General features: G+C 38.5%; 1 protein-coding gene across 1 annotated transcript in view; it reads right to left on the reverse strand.

Annotated features, from left to right (window-relative positions):
- adgrv1 (adhesion G protein-coupled receptor V1) overlaps positions 1-18,657 on the reverse strand; it is a 110,031-nt gene extending 91,374 nt beyond the window's left edge. The window contains exons 1-7 of the mRNA XM_044111880.1: positions 18,428-18,657; positions 5,181-5,368; positions 4,181-4,330; positions 1,447-1,542; positions 1,151-1,249; positions 956-1,069; positions 110-340 (exon numbers count right to left, since the gene is read on the reverse strand). Of these exons, the coding sequence (XP_043967815.1) occupies positions 110-340; positions 956-1,069; positions 1,151-1,249; positions 1,447-1,542; positions 4,181-4,330; positions 5,181-5,366 (876 nt within the window). The 5' untranslated portion in view covers positions 5,367-5,368; positions 18,428-18,657. The remainder of the gene's footprint in view (positions 1-109; positions 341-955; positions 1,070-1,150; positions 1,250-1,446; positions 1,543-4,180; positions 4,331-5,180; positions 5,369-18,427) is intronic.
- Between the last annotated feature and the right edge of the window lie 2,128 nt (positions 18,658-20,785).

The following is a 20,785-nucleotide window of genomic DNA, read 5'->3' on the forward strand; positions in this document are numbered from 1 at the left end:
TATTAATCTATGTGTTACTTTGAATGTAGAGAGTGACATTTTATCTGTGGCCTAAAATTAGCATTAAAAACATCCAAAACAAAATGTTAATGGGATAAGTGAATACTACCTCAGCGTCAACAGAGCCGATAAGTGGCCCATCGTCAGTCAGTCGACCACGGGTCACATTGAGGCCAATGATGCCAGCAGATTCTGATACGGCCATGACAGAGAGGGAGAAGCGCAGCGGGCTGTCATTTCGCCGGATTCTCAGCTGGACACTGCTGGCGTTGGGGCTAAGAAGGGCTCCACCTGCCACACCCGTTAGCCTCACTGTAAACACTTCGTCATTCTCAGGGATCTAATCAACAGAGAATGACAGGGACATTATACTTAGAAACCTTATATTCCTCTTTGCCATATTGCAACCACAAACTTTAATTAGTTTTGTTGGATGATAGACGAACAAGAAAAATCTAAAAAGAGTCCCATTGACTTTAATTTAGTCATTTTTACTCTGCTGTTGGGAAATAAAATCCAGTGCAACCAATTGTCATCAATTAATCATTAGCATAAGGAGTAACTTTTTTGTAATTTAATCTCAGTAAAAATGCAGTAAGTGTAGAGGTTTTGACATGGGAAAGTCTTAGGTTTAATTCCAAATCCCCTGCCACATGTTGAAAGTGCCTGCGGGTAAGACACTTAAAGATACATTATGTAACTTTTTCAAAAAATATGTGTTTTACATATTTGTCACCATGTCGAAAACAATCAATCAAAACCAGGAAGAGTGTCTATGCCCTATCAATCAACCTCAGGCATGTACTGCTAAATGTGATAATCACAGAGAATTATCGAAACTGATAATTCCAGTTCTTCTGGAACTTGTCGTTCCAGAAAAAGACAAATATCTGCCATCGTCTGTGGCCATCCTGAAGTAATTTTGAATTTGAACATTAGGGATTCTGATTAACACCTGATCATCCTGAATGGCGATAGTGAAGTGAGCAGCAGCCTGTCCTACAGGGATTATGATGCTGCCTCTGTCTGGAACGACATCCTCAATAGCAGCATTGGGACCATCAGAGATCTAGAAGGACAGGGACAAAAAGAGTCACAATGATTTATATACTTTGTCATTCTCAAAAATATATTGGAAAAGCACACCCACCTCAAAGTTCACAGTGACAGTCCCATAAGTTCCTTTTTCTCTAATTAAAGTGAAAGGCACATTCCTTCTTCTGGACTCATCAACAACAATCTCTTGAGTCTGAACAAAAAAAAAAGCAAAAAGAACCACAATCATGGATGCTCAAAGGCAATGTAGAGAAATAGATTACAAATACAACTAAATAAAACAAACAAATTACGAGCAAATTGTGTTAAGCTTCAGGTCTCACATTTATATCTTTATAATGATTCATTTGTAAAGGAATGGAGTAAAATACATAATTATGCGGTTCTTACAGAGTTAAAGGCAATTATTCCAAAGGCATTGTCATTGGACAGGATGGTGATGGTGGCCTTGTTTGGTGTTCCCAGTGTCACACCATTAGAAGAACTCTGGAAAAAGAGACTTTTTTAAAAAATGGGTAAATGTACAGTATTTATGTTCATTCTCTTTAATCCCAGTTCCCCAAACACTTTGTCCAGACAGTCAATGCTCATGAGAAAGGCCAGTGTGTCTGTCTTATCTGCTGTCTTTGCTTCATTCCAGTACACCCACTGAGAAGCCCTGGTGAGACGGCACAAAGACAGGAAAGTGCTGGTTTCTGCCCAGCTGCTCAGTCAGGTTATCTCTCTGCAGGGTACCTTTTAAGGACTAGCACTGTGCTCTGTCAATTGGCACTAAACCCTAAAACACTTAAAGTGTCAGCATACTTGAAATTACATTAGGATTTTATGGATCTCGAATGCAACTTGGGCTTCTATAAAATGTCAGCAGTACCACAGGTTGATTACCTCCATGCCACATCATTTTGATGTAGTGATTCAGGTAGCCCAAAATGAGTATTGAGTCCAGTTAGCAATGTAAATAAAACTATTTTTCAGTATTACCAGATTAAAAGATTTGTACTTAGTAATATATAAGAAAATACTTTCAGAAATTACCCTTTGAAGTATACCACTCTGTGTGAAAAGATTCTAATAAGTAAGTTTATTGTTTTATTTAATTTTTAAAATTAATAAATTTATATTTTTAGAATTTTCAAGATGTGCCTGTAAAATTTCTTCGTCACATTCACAAATCGTGTAAAGCAGATTTAGAACAAATATTCAACCTCTTATTCATCCTTCCCCACAAACAAACATGCAACAGTGCTTTCATTCAGATGGTTATGCCTTGTTGAAAGTCAACTCACAGTTTCAGACCCATGGAGCGGGTCTGAAACTGTTCCCACACATCTTTCTCTAAACATCTAGATTCTCAAAGATAAAAAGACACAGGCACAGATTTCCATCTTAGAGGCCAACTTTGTTAACCTTCATTATTCAACCAACTGCATGTTCTTTTATTTATTGCATCTGTCTGGCTTCTTAACGATCATGTGTCAACCAAAGTCAGACTAACATTTTCTGTTAAAACAGATTTCACTGTCAGGAATGATGGATGAAACCCAATCAGCCCTTTATTTCTCACTTTTGCTTGATCTATGACACCCATGGTGCCACACATTCATTCTCCTGACAGTCCATCAGTAAGATGATAGGCAACCATTTGGCTTGAGCTTTGTCCCTGCTGTAGTGTAAACAGAGTGGGCCTCATCTGTTCTTTGACTTGTGCTTCTGGACTTTAACAAAAAACGTTACTGAATACTCCAATTAAAGAATGATGTGGAAAAAAAAAAAATGTTTATGCAGCCAGCTGTTCAAACCTGAACAGCCTACACATTGGTGTACCACTTTAACAATTACTGATTTACAATGATCGTTTAGCGTCTTTCACTGAGGGGGATGACACCAACTCATCAATCAAGCTTGACAGCCAAGGCCTGCATAAAACCATGGAGGTCGTCTGTAGGGAAAAAGGATCCCATACTGTGATGAGACTTTGCAGCATATATTGCCAGTAAAAAAAAAAAAAAAAAAAAAGAACTTAAAGCATTTGAAGCTCAGCTAAAAATAAAAATATACACTTTCGGGAGCAATCAATCAAACTGATGAAGAGCCTCAGTGTAACTAGAATGCAAAGTACTGTGCTGTTTCTTACAGGTTTTTTTTTTTTTTCATGAGTGTCCCAACTCTGCAACACTATATTGCACAAATACCTCACTGCTTTAAAAGTTACATAAACACTACTCAAATATACCCTCAAGGATCCTTTTATATCATTACTTAATCTTATACTATCCAGATGGTTTGTCTGCATTGATGAAGATTTACTCGCCTTTGCATGCTGAAAGTTTGAAGCAGCTCTTACTAATGACCTACCCTCTGATTAATTTATCTGATCACACATCTTAGTGGCAGTCAAGGATTGTGCATAGAGACCTGACCTTTGATCTTCCAATTTTCACTTGCTCTTTATATGCGGAAAATCCATTTAATGGGATGGTGAGGTCATTGAAAAAGTCACAGTACCCTGACACAGCTGAACAGAGTGAAATTACATTACAAATCATATGCACTGTGGAGACCCCTCATACTACCTGTCCAACACACACACACACACACGCCCACGCCCGCAAACCCACACACACTTGCAGCCTGGGTCCTTACACATCTAAAACTGAGATATGAGAAAGGTGACTAAGAAATGGCACCACTAAGGCCAAATAAAGGAAAAATTAGTTTGTGTGACAAAACTTATAACTCCAGACATACAAATAGTGGGAATATGAAGAGGAAAATGCATTAGATCAGTGGTTCCCAAAACTGGTCCTAAAGTAACCCAGCCCTGCATGTTTTAGGTGTCATTTTGCTTCCTAACACCTGACTTAAATGAATGAGTGATTAACAAGCCTGTTAATCAGCTCCTCTGGTGGCTACAGAGGAGCTGATGCAAGCATTTGAATCAGGTATGCTGGAACAGGGGTACTTGCAGGGTCGGGGTACTTGAGAACCAAGGTTGGGAACCACTGTGTTAGACGAATAAAATAATAGCTTTCACATCAGCAAAGAGATAGTAATAATAAAAGGAAAAGTACACTTTTGATTAATATACAGAAGTTAAACTTGAGGGCAAACATATGGTGTTTACCTGTAGTTTAAGGTTGAAGGTAAATGTCTCATCTGCTTCAGGCAGGTCATCATCTTTCACAGCAATGAAAATGGTCTTACTGGACTCAGTAGACAGAAGGAAGGCTGCAGCATTAACGGCTTCAAAGTCACCAGTGTCTACTCCCTCTAGCTGAACACAAGTTATCAAAAGAACAAATTGTCACTATATTTTCAAGATTAAATTTAAGGTTACAAATTACCTAAGGAAGGAGTACCACAAAAACATATCAACAGAACAATAAGAAAATGGCTGAGAAAATGTTGTAAAGTTAATGTAAGTGTAAAGTTTTAAAAAGTGTAGAGACAGTCTATAACAAAGAAAATTTAAAAAATATGAATTCATCTTCAAGGTTTAAAAAAGTTGAGGTTTCATAGCCATAAAAATTACTCAAGTCACGAGGAGAACTGTTTAACATGCTTCTAATGAGATGGTGAATCAGTAGGAACAATTGCTGTACTCCTGTATCATATAAAAGCAGTCAGATGGCATTATACAGTTGTAATTTGTGTGACTAGACTGAGACTTCAATAGTTTAGCTCTTGCTAACACTAAGAATCTTGTACTGGGCCATGCATATTTTTGGTAGGCATGATGACAAAATGTTCTAAACATATCCATAAAGCACACACAGTAATACGCATGTTTCAAAACCACAGGGATATTGGGATCAATCTGCATTGGATGGCTGCCTTAGCTGTACAGATGCAGAGAAAGAGAAGCTGAAAATGTGCTTCTTTCATGTGGTTCAAATTCCTTACAACTACAATTTCTGCACGATCACATTGATTTCTTGACAAAAAACATATAATCCTGTCCTTGACCGAACTGAAAAACACTAGATCTCACTTGCTCTGAAAGATTCTTAAGAAGGAGATACAGCCTATCTGAATAAAGACAAAATAATTGCATGAAAGGCTGCAGGATTTCCTGGGAAGAAAAATTCAACTACAATGAAACAAAGGCGGTATACTAGACCTACAAGAACCAAAGCTGTCACGTTGATAGGGTCTCCCAACCTCTCCACAACCAGTCGGACCACAGATGTGCTGGTTTCGTTGACGATAAAGTCCGTCTGACCCAAGAAACGCAACGTGGCTGATTCACACGAGGTGCCAGGGATGGACAAAGCCAGAATCAACCCAGCTAGCAGGAGGACAGGGAGCATTCCTGCAAAAAGAGGAAACAAATAAATATTTTATACAGAAAGAGTGATACACATAGTAAAATTTGCTGTTTACTGCTGATTTGTATTTAAAAAAATTTATATTTACACTCAAATACAATGACTCTACAAAATTTCATCTACAGCCAGTGGAAACAGGTCATATGTAGATTGTACATCTAAAATTACCTTATTTTTATTGGCTGCTAAAGAGCAAATATGATAATTTTTTGCAACTTTTCCCCTAAAGAAATCCCCATCCACTTTGGTAAGAAGAAATTGTTTGTTTCAGGCTTTCTTAAATATTTTTGTATGAAGCATTTGTTGTTCCTTCTTTTTTCACATACATTTAATGTCTTTTTCAATTTGTCACCGCTCTACACCTTTCGAGTGTTGCTTCTCTTGGGATATCCTCTTATCTTCCCAGTCAGTTTCTCTCGTCCGTCATCTCTTTCTTAGCTCTCTCAGCCAGAATAATCCTAAAGCTGGATGGAGCCTCAGAGGCAGTTGTCATGGTTAACACAACAAAACATCACAGCGTGACAAGCGGGGTGGAGCCAGTTTGAAGCTTAACTGGACTCGTGATCTTTCCCTTCCTTCCCGCGTCTTACCCATCCCATTCATAATGCACACCACACAGCTTCACCAACAGCAAAAAAACAGAAGGTCTTTCAAAGACTATTTACTCTTAATTACAAGGCTTGACATCAACATCAGCAGTAAGGGTTGATGAAGTCATGCTAGTTGTTTCTTTAAAAAAAAAACAACAAAAAAAAACAGAAATAGCTAAATGCCTAAAATATCCAATTATTAAAATGTTCCATTCCAGTTGTTTTACATCTGAGTTACCCTTAGTTTCAGTTTGTGTTTAGATTTTTAAAAAAGCATTAACGGTACAAGAATAATATATAGCTATTAAACACTTAGTTACAGATGAGGCAAAGAAAGAGCTTATTATGTGTGTGAGTGTTTTGTGCTAGCTGAAGTCAAGGGCATGCGTGCGTGTGCGTGTGCGTGTGTGTGTGTGTGTGTGTGTGCATGTGTCACATCCCAGCCACAGCACTGTAAAGATTGCTGGAAAATCCATCAAAAAAGGATTTAGACTGGTGGTTAGTGGGGATGGGTGGAGGGTGAGAGGAACAGAGGTGAGTGTGCTGCTGGACAAAAAGGAGCCGGGGTCGAGTAAATCCGGTTATTTGCCCTGCTTGTCCCAATTGTGGGACTGAGAAAATTTCTTAATTCACAAGCCTGATTGAAATGTTACAAACTCTTGCTTTCACATCGGCTCTTTGTGAGCTCCTTGTAAGACCTAACTGCTCAAAGGTTGTAATGGCAATGTATCGCCACAATTCTATCACCAAAAACTAAACATGAGATCTAATTTAGCAACAAAGGTCAGACTCTTCAGCATTTTTCTGGAAAACATTTTGCTTCACAACCCCAAATTATTCCACTAAAAGGAAAAAAAAAAACTTTTATTATTTAGATAATCTCGTTGATTGATGGTAGCAAGCATGCAGCACTCTAACCTCCTAAAAAGCTACGCCAAAACAGAGAGGCGATCCTTTTGCATCCAATGACTGAGATCCTGAACTTCCTTCAGAGGGCTTGATACAAAGCAGATGCTGTGTAGATGGCACAGGTTTGTTTTACAAGTGGTGGGGCAGTTTTTGTGCTCAAGTCATGCGTTTTGCCAACCCTGACCCCAGGGATCAGAGGGGCCCCAAGGACCTGTCTGTCACTGCTAAAGGCGGCGTGGAGCGCCTGGCGCAGACCTCTGACATTGACAAAATCCAAGTGTTAGAGTTCATGTAGAGAGGTTCACACACACAAAAACACACCCAAACATTCCCATTTTTACATCAGCTAAAATATGTGAATCGGGTTTCAGGGCCGCTACAATAAGCAGATGCAGTTTTTTGCTTGTTCGGTTTACAAAAATGTACCCAGTAAGGTCTCAGTCCGAATACTTCGGCCCATCGAATTCAAAACATGAATTGAAAGGGGAATATTTAAAAAAAACACTCCAGTCAAAGCTGCGAGTCTTGGGCATTATGCTTAAATTTTCAAACTTTCTTATTTGCAAAATAGCTCGAGCTCATTCAGCTATTTTCAAGTTTTGCTACTAATTCCAAATCCTTTGGAGATTGACTGGACCATTCTAATATGCCTTGATCTAAATTGGTCCATCATAGATCTTACTGTATGTTTATAGTGACTGTCTTGCTGGAAGGTGAACTCCCACCCTACTCGCAAGCTTTTTACAGTCTCTTACAGCTTCTTCCAGGGTTTCTATCGTCTTACCTCTGTTCACTTTCCTACTACTTCAATAAAGCGTCCATTTCACTTTTTAAGATCAGCATGATGTTGGCAACATCTGGCAACACCATCCATTTTGAGGATGGTGCGTTCATGACAATGTGCTGTGTTGGTTTCTGACCTCACATAGGGTTTTGCACGTAGGCCTGAAAATTTTCTTTATGTAATTTTGATTTTGATTTTTATGTAACCAGAGCACCTGCTTCAATAGGTTTGCTGCATCTCTTGCATGGGGTGTGGTAAATCTTAAATGGGACATCTTAAGCTTTTGCTTCAACAATCGTTTTCTTACGTCTTAAAATTGAGACGTAAGATCTGAAATCTTTGCACGGCAGCTGTATATCACGATTTGGTTAGGTTTAGGGCAAAAATTACAGTAAGCTATATGGTAAAACCCCTCGTGTCAATTAATGACGTGAAGGGGTACCCCATGCGTCAACATGTGACGATGACGGACCTTGCCATGCGTCAATATATGACGAGTAGGGAGTGAGAATGGGTTGATCAGACTCTTTCATTTAACTTCCAAGTTCGAAAGGCTGTTGCACCAGCCTTTACTTATAAGAGTAAATAGGGCTGACTGCATTATGCACATTTTTCCTATTTTATTTATGGATCATTTTGAAAGACATTTATCTATGTTCATGCTCTTATGTCTTTATATCAAGGTTTTTCTATAGTTAAAAATACTCTGTTAATTTGAGAATGGGAGAATGAGTCTACATTGCTGATTCCAGAAGGTATTATGGTAACCTGAAATTGCTGCAACAATAGGTAGTTGCCAAGTAACCAAGTTGATACCACTCACCTAGATTAGCAAACTGTGACAAGTTGAGCAGCCAAAGCTTTTCCTTTGCCTACATCTCCAAGAAAGCTGTGCAGTTTTTGGATGAGGGAATATTCTATATATTGAGGGAATATTCTATATATTGAATATTAAATATTATCTATTGATAATGATCTTGTGTATATTGTGATATATATTGTTATTGATTTATTGCACTAAAGTACCTTTTGGGGATTTTTATATTATTGTAGTGTGAATTTCTTTTAGTCAGAATATTCCAAACCATAAACCAAAGACAGAATCTCAACCACTCATACTGTTCAGACTGGGCAAAGTCCCATTACTGGCATTCCCCTTTACTCCTGGCCTCACATAACTGACCTCCTATGATATGTAGACAAGCTTCTCTGTATAACCTTTTTTCACTTAAACTACAAGCCACAATACATCTTCAAATAAACACATAAAAACATAAAACAGTTCCTTATTTAATTCTACAAACCAGTGATACACTGGAGCCATTTTTTGGGTTTCAGTATCTCACCACAGGAGACTTTGAGGAGCCAAGGATCAAACCACCAACACTGTGATTGCTGGAAAACATGTTTCACCTCCTGAGCCACAACATTACATTATTTTCTGGAAACCCAAACTGAGTTCACAAAGAATCATTTGCCTACTATGTAGAAAATTGTATTTCTTGATGTAGAACTGCCAAATGTACTCATAACAAATAGTTGAAGGCAAATGTAAACATATTATTGGGTTTCAAAACAAAATGATTTAAAGTTTGCATTTAAATTCCACAATTTCAAGCTGCTCCCTTTCAACAGTATATTAGTTTGTTAGGTCCTATGCTTAAACATGTTTTGGAAAATTGATTTCCCAGCTGAACACTGTTTTTTCTTTTCAACATCCAGCCGTTTCAAAATGTCAGTCCTCTCCCAAAAGCAGGCCTTTTTTGCTCATGAAATCTAAAACAGACAGTACATTGATTATACAGAAGGTTACTACTCTTTGTATCAATGAGCAGTTAACTACACTGTCCTTCCTTACGTATTCTTTAGACTTCTTAATCAATAATAGCGATTTTGAACCAAAAATTTCAAAATGTACAAATTCATCATATTTGTATGCACACAAATCAATCAACAAATCAAAAGCAACTCGAGAGTCTGCTTTATCAGACCTTGTCTTGTTCATGATTGGATACAATTCCCATGCATATTACTGTATTAGCTTTGATACACACATTTGAATTCTGCTATCCATAGCAGCACTAACGCAGTAAAATAATTCCGTTAACAAAAGAAAACCTGGAAATGTCAGTATTACTGTTTTAACTTAGTGCAGCGCACCACAGTAAAGAGAAAATAATGCAGAAAAACTGTTGAAAAACAACTTAGAACCACTGGTATTCTGCTTCTCTCCTTCTTTTTCTTGGCACTAACAAAACTCATATTTGTGAAAGTCCTTACTGAGGGAATAAGACTCAAACATACAGTAGCTCTTTTCAATATCTGCTGAAACTTTGTTTTCTTCTAAGACATGTTAGCTGTTAGCCTACCGCATACAAGGACATAATACTGAAGGATCAGGACAGCAAATCCTCTTAAGGGTAATGTCTATACATTACCATAAAGACTAAATGATTTCACTTAGAGTAATATTGATCTTTTGTCTTTCACATATTAATCAAGAAGTCTGCTAAATTTGAATGGCTCTTATAGGAAAAGAAATGTCGTGTGACAGCACAATTCTGCAACTTGAGGTGAATGTCAATGAGCTTCAATCTGTCTTGTAAAGAAGTAAAAAAAATATGTTGTTTACTCTTTTCTGGTTTGACTTTACTTATACAATTTCCTCTGTTATGGAGGGTTTTGTTGTATTTGTATATTTTCACAAAGAGAGACAACCCTAAGATGGAGAGAAGCAACTGTTTTATCACCAAGAAGATTTGATTGATTAAAACGGCAAATTTTCAGTGAATCAAAAAAGTTTAAAAAGGTATCATTTTTTTTACTTAGAGTTCTTCAAATCTAAATTGACTCAAGCTGAAATTCACAGCTCAGTTTTACAAAACTGATGGTCAGAAACTGTCCAAAATGATCGGTGCAGCTGGATGATACTTAATCTTAAAGGGGTCATAAAACATTGAATGAAACGACTCTAATATCAAATGTTGAAGCTACATTCTTATAAACACAAAAAGGTTTATTGGAACAGCATGAGGGATGTTATGTCTTTTGCTTGATCTTGATCTTATATCTGATCAGCACATATTCCACCTTATGTCATCCATTTGTAACCTCAGACTTTTCTCCATCTCTAATCAGGTTATAAAACCTGGAAACAGACTACCTCTTTTGCAACTGCCTAATACTTCACCTCCCTTTTCTTGGCAATTCTGAGCCTTTCACCTGTCGGCTCACCTTAAAGCAACATGCTGGTGTGAGGAGGCTGGTTCACAAAAACCTTTTACATTAGATCCCTTCCAGACACCTCCCACACACAAAGAGACACTGCGATCTAATGGATATCCCTATCAGAGTGGCTGAGAAGGTGTCTGGTTGCAGAGCTGGTCCTGGGGTCAGTGCTTACCGCTGATACCGCTAGGGTTTCTCCTGACAGTGGCCGATGTGTTGTAATCTTTGGCATCAATTATTCACGGCAGGTCGAGGACTTCACCGTCAGAGAATGGTAGTAACCGTGACAGTGCCAGATTCAGATGCTCTGTGGTGACTCAGCAAGTAGTTGGCATAACTGACTTGAATGGAGAATTTTTTTTATCAAACAAGGGGGTAATTTTTTTATTTTTTTATTTTTTTTATCAATCACAGTGCAGTTTCTGTTATGCAACTTCTTTATGAAAAATAAAACCCTCTGTAACCCTACACCAGGATTTTTCTTGTCATTTTACCAAGAACTGCAAACTTTAAAAGTGGAAAGTAATACTTTTACTTCCGTTTTGGTCGAGGGTGTGTGGAATAACAGCCTACAGGGTTTTTAATCAAGGGCTTTCCCATGAGCCGTCCTAACCCTGAGGCTTCCCTGTTCCTGAGACGCCCATGGTGAAGAGTGTGTGGTTATATCTGGCAGTCACATGCACAAACGGCACACACACATATATGTAGAAAAGTTATCTCCTAACTGTCTATTGCTGGGAGGCAAGCTGTGGGATCTCATTCATCAATCTTACAGCTCGACTCAGTGAAGTGGAGTCAGTCTGCCCACAAGGAGAAACGACTCTGTCATTAAAATTGACTACTATAACAGAGGTTCCAGGACATTTCAGTGTCTCTTCTCTGCACAAATTCACACCGGTCATGCAATCTGACAAAATAACTGATTCTGACAAGGAAATGCACAAAAATAGATAGCGACAGAAAGACTGTAAGACATGGGGAAAGAAATACGCTATAAGGTAAAAGTATTTACAACTCTTGAACATTTCATTTTATTTTATTGGTACTTTTTCCGACAGAGCAACACATAAGAAGTGCATAATACTGAGATAGAAAGAAAATTGGGAACAGGGGGTTCTTTCCATTTCAATTTTAACAAATAAATGCTGAAATTTTTGAGTTACATTGGATGTAACTCAAAATTTTGATAGCCTTGTGTATGCACAACAAACTGCATAGTCATGTAGTCATTTACCTAGCAAATATGAACCACTACTCTGCAAATGGCCCAACTGCAAATATAACAAAGCACTGCATTTCAATCTAAATTATTAGACTATTAGAAGAGCATTAATCTGAGGAGCAGGCAAGAGGCCCATGGCAACTCTGGAGGAGCTGCAAAGATCCACAACTCAGCAGACAAAAAAAACAAAAACTTTCAACACAACAACTAATTCCATTGGAGCCCCAAGTGTGGAGGGAAGATGTGCAAAATGGTTGAAATCAACAGTAAGATTTCTGGCCTCCATGCAAAACTGTTAGAGTGGTTGAAAACTACAGCAGGTATTACCCTGAACACACCATCCCCACACACCAACTTATGATTTTGATCTAAGTTTTGTTTGTCCATCACATAAAATCCACATTGAATGCATTGAAGTTGGTTGTTGGAATATGATGGAATGGAAAAAGGTTATGCATATATTTTACAAGCCACTGTAAATGGTAACTGTACAAAGCCAGTCCTCAGGGGCTTATACACATTGTAAGTGCTTTGTGGTGGGATGTCAAATTTATTATGTACTGCAACACTGAATATATAAATGGCTCATTTGAGCTTCATGAGGTCAACTTCATTCTTCTTCAAAGAAAAAGGCAAACATGCTCAGCTTCACAAAACTAAACTCAAACACAGAATGTGACAAACAATTCCACTGTGCTGTCCAATGGCTGTAGGCAGAATACAAAACGTCTGTTTATTAGATCGGCTTGTGTATGATTGCCTCATGTTCCGTGTTTGGCACCAAACCACGGAGCCTCCTGTGCTGTTTATTGAACCAGGTCCTGTTTGAGCTGTTTTCCACACTAAGTGATGCCACCAGGCCAATAAGTGTCAGGCCCTACCTCAGAAACCACCCACCGCCGGTTCTCAGCCCAGCGCGGCCACGGCTGCCATTCCTACTTAGCATCCCAGTCCATAATTGTGCTTCACATGTTATTCTGTCACCGGTATTTTTAGACCAGCAAATGTTTCCGCCGAATAGAAAAAAAAAATAAGTTGGGGAGAAGAAATTAAGAAACGTAATAACTGGGTAGAGCTTAAACATGCATCTTTAAATATGACAAAAGTTCCTTACCCATTGGATTTGTTTTTGGAAAGGTCTGGAGCTGTATTTATTTTGAGAGGGGAAAACAAAAATCTTTCCACAACAAGAAGGGAATAACTTCTTCTTCGCAACAATGCTGCAGTCATATATTGCAACCAAATTGTTCGATTAAAGCAGGGAGGACTCAGAAATCAATTGAATGGACACCTCTCTAAAGACGAAAAATCCATGAGGACAGCCCTCTGACTATTGTCAGATGATACTTTTCAAAGCAACCACTTCTCCTTCAGGGGCAGGAGACTGCCAATCAAGTGTGCAATTTACTGTGAAAAAAGAAAGAGAGAAAGCTAGAGCTTTCCTGATGCATTGTCCACACGGACTTGGTCGGCTGCTCTCAACTTCATCCAATAACATCTCACATCTCCTACCAAAAACTAGAGTTTTCTTCTTTTGCTGGTGGGAAAGATGGGATCAAAAAGGGAAGTGGTTCCAATTGAGGAAAAGCAATTTTGAGTGTTTTCCAGTTTCTGCTGACTGATTGGCATGTATGACAGAGTGACAAAAACAAAAACAAAAATACTCCCAGAGGATTAAACAAGGTTTTGTCCTCAATAACCTCACAGACCAAAGAGAAAAAGTAGAAAGAGTATCGCTTCAATGCATGTAACTGGTCTGGATGAAATGCTAATTACTCTTCAAAGGAGTTCTCAGGACCAGTTCAACACAAAAGGTAGGCTCATTTTGAGAGAAAATTGGTTTGACTCACAACTCGGTGACCAGTGCACAAACTTAAGGAAATTCTTTTGTTAGCTACGATCATGTTTAGCATACTGGCCACATCTCTAACAGAGTCCAAAGCTTTCTTTTTACACTAACTTATTTTTTTTGTTTCAGCTCTTCTCAATTATTTCCATAGGACATGCACCAACACACACATCCTTGGTACATTGGATGCGAGACATGCCCTCCTTTGGGAAAACTGGGAATATTTGCTAATTACTGTGCTGCCACTGTTAGTGGTACATGCCCATAGGAACACATTTATCTCCATTCTGTGAACAAATATGCCACATGAACCTGCTCACAAAGATATATCATAAAACAAATTTGGCAGCCATATTGGATGCTTATTTTGGAGTCGGTTCGGGACCTAGAGGTTTTCAAGACAGCATTGGACAATCTATTTGATACCTTTCTATTTTTCAGTTTTCTATTGTAAAATATAATACACATTGCCAAAATTGGGAGTATTTGTCATTTGGAAAGAAATTTGTCATCTCGCAATAATAATGATCATCTATAACTGATGTTAAAAATTTCTCCACCGTTGGTTCCAAAAGAGTAAGAGACCACTGAAAATGAAATATGTTTGAGTAAAGTGAACATTGTTCTTTTATTCTATGAACTACTGACAACATGTCATAAAATTCCAAGCAAAAATGTAAATGAAGTTTATTTGTAGGAAATGAAAAAAGGTCAAAATAACAAAAAAGATGCAATGATTTCAGATTTCAGAAAATAATGCAAAGAAAACAAGTTCATAGTCATTTAGAATCAACAATACCAATGTATTAACTTGGGAAAAGTTCAGAAATCAATATTCAGTGGAATAACTATGAGGTTTTCAATGGGGTTCAGTGTAGTGGTCTCTTTTTTTTCAGAGCATTATAACTGAGCAAAAAGTATTGTGCACTAGTTAGTAACACAGTTGCACTACTGAATGTTACTCTCTTAGAGAATGTAGCCTTTTAAATGTTGGGTAATTTTTTTTAGATAAATAGATTTTGTGAGCAAGTATGCTGAGTTCTCATCACAATTATTCTAAATCAATATTAAAATTGGTTATTTAAAACATATTTCATTGAGTTTGGGAAAATATCTTTCAGTTATAAAACAATGAATTATCCTGATAGTTAGATACATAGATAGATCAATACATAACTCCATAAATCATGATTTATTTTTAAGAAAGAAAATGAACAATTGTTGTCTCTGATAAAATACGTGACCTTTTTTTCTACCTAACAAATTTGGCCACATTTCAGTGGTTGGATGCTACAACCCCAGATGAGGATTTTGTGGAAAAAAGTACAGTCTGTTGAAGTCTACCATATATGAAGAAAAAAATTTGATTTATTTAATAAGTGGAAATAAATATGCAATAAGAATAAAAAAAGTGAAATTGTGCCCTTTAAGTTCTGGCAATACATTACAAAATAAGTTAGTTACTTGCAGACAATTAGTAGCTAAAAATAAGGAACAATTAAATCAGACATTTAAATGAATAAAAATTGAACAGATGAACAAACAATCAAATGGACGAACAGACTCAGCAGCAGCTACTTTCCTTGTTTTCAGTTCAAACACAATCCAAGAGCAAATACAAGCTAATTTTATACATTAACGTGTGGGTTTAAAAAAGAAAGAAAAGTCCAATCCAGATATGAAAGTATGTGAAACGTGGTTCAATTTTGTTCAAATAAACCACTCAGAGATGTGTGTGTAGCTCCTCTGCCAAACCAACACACACACACAAACATGCACACCCGCGCACATGCACACACATGCACACACATGCACAAAAGAGAGCATACAACAGATACACAACCAGACAATGTTTGCATAGATGCCAAAAGATTGGGTTTTCATCTCATCTGACTAGAGCATGTTTTGCACATATTTGCTCTGTAAAGTCAATTATGAAAAGCATAAAAAATAGATGCTTCTGAAATGCCCCTGAGCTGTGGCCCCTAGCAGCTTCTACAAAGATACCATGGCCTTCACAGAACATTTGTGTATTAGTACTGCTAGATAAAAGTACTGCACACATATGGCGCCCACACTTTTTTATGTTTATTTGTAAAAAGAAAAAAGAAAGAAAGAAGAAAAACACATGTACTTTTTCTTCCACTTCACATTTATGGACTATATTGTTTTGATATAAGATATAAAACCCCAAAGCATTGACATATGGGGGCTATTATGTGACAAAAGGTTAAAAGTGCAAGTGTTATGAATCCTTTCCAAGAAATGTTAGGTCAAGCCACAATGCCCTGTATCAACAGCGTTTCCTTGAAGTAAACTGTTTTTCTGGTTGCTTTTTAATGCTAATTTTGTCTCTAATGCAACAATAATAATGAGAGCAAGCAGTGGTAAAAAAAAAAAAAAGAAGCAACAGTAGGAGGACAGATGGCCATGAAACCTTTCCAAATGAACAAAATGTATGATCCGCTCAATTTGTGCTCTTCAGAGCTGCTCAATTTCCAGGCTGTTTGCAACAAAAATGGAGACATTGCTGTTTGAGTTTGGATGGATTTAATAGTATTGTGTAGACATAACAAAATTAAATGGATTTTGTCATCATCAACACAAAATGCTGCATAAATATACGATTATGATCATTATTTAAAAAAACAAACAAAAAAAACAAGAAAGGAATTTCAAGAGATTCATTCATGACTGGACTATTCATCAAGTTATTCTGAAATCAACCTTTTGCAGTTGCACCATATTGTGTCCGGTTTTGAGTGGCAGATTGAACCATGCTCCATAAGATGTCCAGCGCTTCAGGTGTTGCTTCACAACTCAACCTGCATTACATTTTGCCAGTGGGTTAAGAACACTTTTCCAAGGAGGTGTAAAGACCATCTTTGTTCAGCTTTTCCAAACAACGCAGCCAGACCCTGGCAGGTCTGTGTGACACAGATCTGCCAGGGCAACCTGTTGCAGACTTGCACTGTTTCCTCCATTGCCACACACTGGGAACGGGATCTCCTCCCCAGCATCTCCACCAAACATCAATCTCCTCCTGTCTGTGACGTGCAACACTTCAGCACCTCTCATAATGAACAGGCTACGTTAATGGCTCAGCCCCCCTTTTGTACTATGCAGCCATGGGGAGGGGGTGAGACAGAAGGAGAGCGAGGCAGGCAGTAAAACAGTTTCCGCCCAGTGAATCACATTCAGACCCTCACACAGGCGAATGGAGGCTGACCCCTGCCAGGCAATGACATAAACACTGACAAACAAAGGGACCCAAGCCTCTGGGCAAGTAAGGATCTCAGTGGACACCAAAGCTGCAAAGGCAAATCCAATGAGGCAGAGTGTGTAAGCGTCAAGAATGTGAAACTTTTGCTTAATTTTTAAACAAAGAAACAGAAAAACTGCCTGAAATGTCCACAAATATAAAACGAACACTAGAGTAAGATGTGAAGTCTGATGCTGAGGAGGAGCAGGTGTAACTGCTGAATGGATACAGAAGCGGCTCTCACAATCCCCGGGGGAGAGAAAGGATTTAACTCTGCTGAGGCGCCACAGATGAAGCAACAATAGAGATTTGCCAGGGACGCACCAAGATGACATCACGTCAGATCAACTAGAGATAAGGAGAACGTGTTCAATAATTCACAGACTTAGAACCTTACCAGAACAACCGGCGTGATCTATAGAGCCTGGACATAAAGGCAAAGGCGCAAAGGACGGCTCCATAGGCGTTATTTTCACAGTAGCAGCACATGTGCGCAACTCAAAGTGTGCCAAGATTACTTATAGTCCGGGTAAGCCTATATAGATTAGTCGGCTGGGTCTATGAGAGAGGGTCCCCTCCCTTTGCTCTCCGTGTGTGCCAGTTGTTTTATTTCAGTGGGAGAGAGAAAACCTCACACAAAGCGCCGTGATCACAGTGGAGATCCTGGATGTAACCATGGAAGCGTTTGTCTCCGTCCTCAATGGGCTGCCCCGCCATTCATTTAAACTGATTGCGCTGAATCAATATTTAGGCTTTTCAATTTTATTAGCTGCTCCGAGGGGTATTTTTGGCTGGGCGCGAAAAGAAATTAGCAGTGGCCGAGCACTTTTAATCGTTTTCTTATAGTCTCACACAATGTGTCTGTCTTGGAGCCGTCTGGCATAATTGATGAGGAGGACCGCTACTCATTTGTTGCCTTTATTCTCTGCACTATTAATCTACCATTGACAATAGCTTATTGAATTAGTGATCATTAGGTCTCATTCCCCAGTTTAATAAATCTATAAATTGTTGTCTTGGAAGTCCTCATTAAGTCTTTTGTTAGAATCGATCTTTTAAAGTTCTTCTGATCGCCTCACGTTTTTAAGGTTGGCGACCAAAACCAGAACAGCAGAGGGACAAGACCTAAATAAATAAATAAATAAATAAATAAATAAATAAATAAATAAGAAGCGATAGAATAAATCATGTGAACTTACCTGACACCTTGCTTAGTCCTTTCAGTCCTAGATAATTTACAATATCTTTACTGCCCTGGATAACATCGGTGAGCGCTCCAAAACTCCTCAGCTCCGCCTATGTTCCCAATTACCAGACATTTCAAACGGCATGTTGCTTTTAGCTTCCCCGAGAGCAGCGTGGGATGGGATGAAGAGCGTCTGTCACCTAACGGGGTTGGAGCCGGGTGCAATGTGCCAAACTACGCGGATTCCCTTCTTTCCTTCCTTCCCCGGAGTGTTTCAGAACCGCTCTCTCTCTCTCTCTCTCTCTCTCTCTCTCTACACCTCACGACTCCGCGCTGACTGCCGCCATGTGGGAGCTCCTACTGTATGAGATTAGTTTATAGCTACTCAGAGCCTCACGCTCATATGTCTGTGAAGTCTAATGAGACGCGATGTTTTAATCCTGTTTCGTCTCGTACGGGGAGAACATGTAGTGTGCCGTATGTTCGCTGACGGCGCCACCGTGTGGAATATAAAGGTATAGCTTCTGGTCGGTCACGGTGTTCTGTTCTCAGTGCTACCTCGTCAGATTTTCCGTAGCACGGATAGATAGCTATGTCAGAGCTACGAGTCTAAAACTTCTACCGTGATGTTTACAAACCGAAAACTACAGCGGGTTGTGTTAATGTCAAATATTATCATTGGATATCATTCTTTGAGTGACGAGATTTAGCATAACTCCTAAGCTTCCACTTCAGCGTAGGAGTTATGCTTAGCATGGCACTGGAACAATTTACATACGCGACAAAAACACAAAAATATCACTTCCTTCATCAGAATATCCTATCCGTTTAAAATGAAAAGCTACCGCAGATGTTTGCACTATAAAAATAGCCTACCTTTTAAGATATATTTCAAATACAGAGGTATTTTTAAGAATGGACTGGTATCAGACGGGTGACTTTTTTTAAAACTGAAATTAAATTAAACACAGACATCTACAAATACACATCACCACAAGCTCTTTTTTTGCACATGAATACGTTGTATGGCAGTCTGTTATCAAATGCAGCCACAATGTGTCCACCGAACTGCGCAGGTCACTGTAATGATAGGATATGCTTAATATACACTATTACACCGCTATTACACAGTTTCAATTTGTCACTTAATATCGCAACCAACATGCTCTATTTAGTTCACGAGTAAGCTAATTAACCTGTTGTTTTACGGGTTTCTTTATTAAGGACGACTGTTGACATAAGATATGAGCGCAACAATGAGCATCTCCATTAGTTAACAGCCGTTACAGCACTGGATTCTCTTTGACCTGCTTCAACATAAATATTTACAACCTGCCACAAACAAATTATTCCGCCTTAGCTCACTTCTAGCACACAAACAATTATAGCAGCACTATTCTGTAAGTGCTTCTAAATATAACTAACAAATGTTTCATTTATTCCAAACAGCTCTTTAAAAACAAGCAATTTGTAGGACGGAAAAAAAATCATGCGTACATAACCAACAAAATAATTGGCTTACCACTCCTTTTCTGTCTGAAAAGAACACTTATTTAATCCTATCCTTTATCTCAATTTAACGAATCACTACCTAATGCCCTAATTATCAAACATTTGTTATTAAGACCATGTTATAATGTTAATGTTCCTGTTTGATATACTGTGTTAAAAAGCCAACAAATAAGCTATATTACATTGACAAAATGGTCACATGTTTAATATTGTCTCTTTTTCTGTCATCTCAAAGGACTCTTCATGTCGAATCTTCACATTCAACCAGGATTTTCTGGTTTTATTCATTTTTATTTTAACAGATTGTGAGAACATCCCTGTAAAGAAATGAAAATGGTAACGGAATTCCCAGGAATGGAAGGGAACCAGGATGGATGGATGGATGAAGAAAACCAGGTTGGATGGATGAATGAAGGGAACCAGGATGGATGGATGAATGAAGGAAAACAGGATGGATGGAGGGATGGAATCTGGATGGATGGAGGGAAGGATGGATGAATGAATGAAGGGAACCAGGAATGGATGGGTGGAGTTCATATGGGTCAGAAAGCAGCTTCTCATCAGGACGGTATAGTTAAATCCTCATTTTCTGCTCTCAGAACTGCCCAGCAGGAGAAGCTTGCTGTGTCTCCTCTTTTCCAGTGTCCATCTCAGACTGTTTGATCTCAAATCTCTCCCCATCCCCATCAATGGCGCCTCAGATGAGTGAGTTGTAAGCGACACACACCGCTTGAGTTGAGTCGTTGACTTTACAGCAGTCTCTCATGCATATAGCAACAGTGGAGAAGAAATGCTCCCCTCTGCCCATACACCATGTATGGCTCGTTCAGTATTGCCCATACATGGAGGGGAAAAAATC

The sequence above is a fragment of the Gambusia affinis genome, linkage group LG03, assembly GCF_019740435.1.
Source record: "Gambusia affinis linkage group LG03, SWU_Gaff_1.0, whole genome shotgun sequence".
Classification (NCBI taxonomy): Eukaryota; Metazoa; Chordata; class Actinopteri; order Cyprinodontiformes; family Poeciliidae; genus Gambusia; species Gambusia affinis.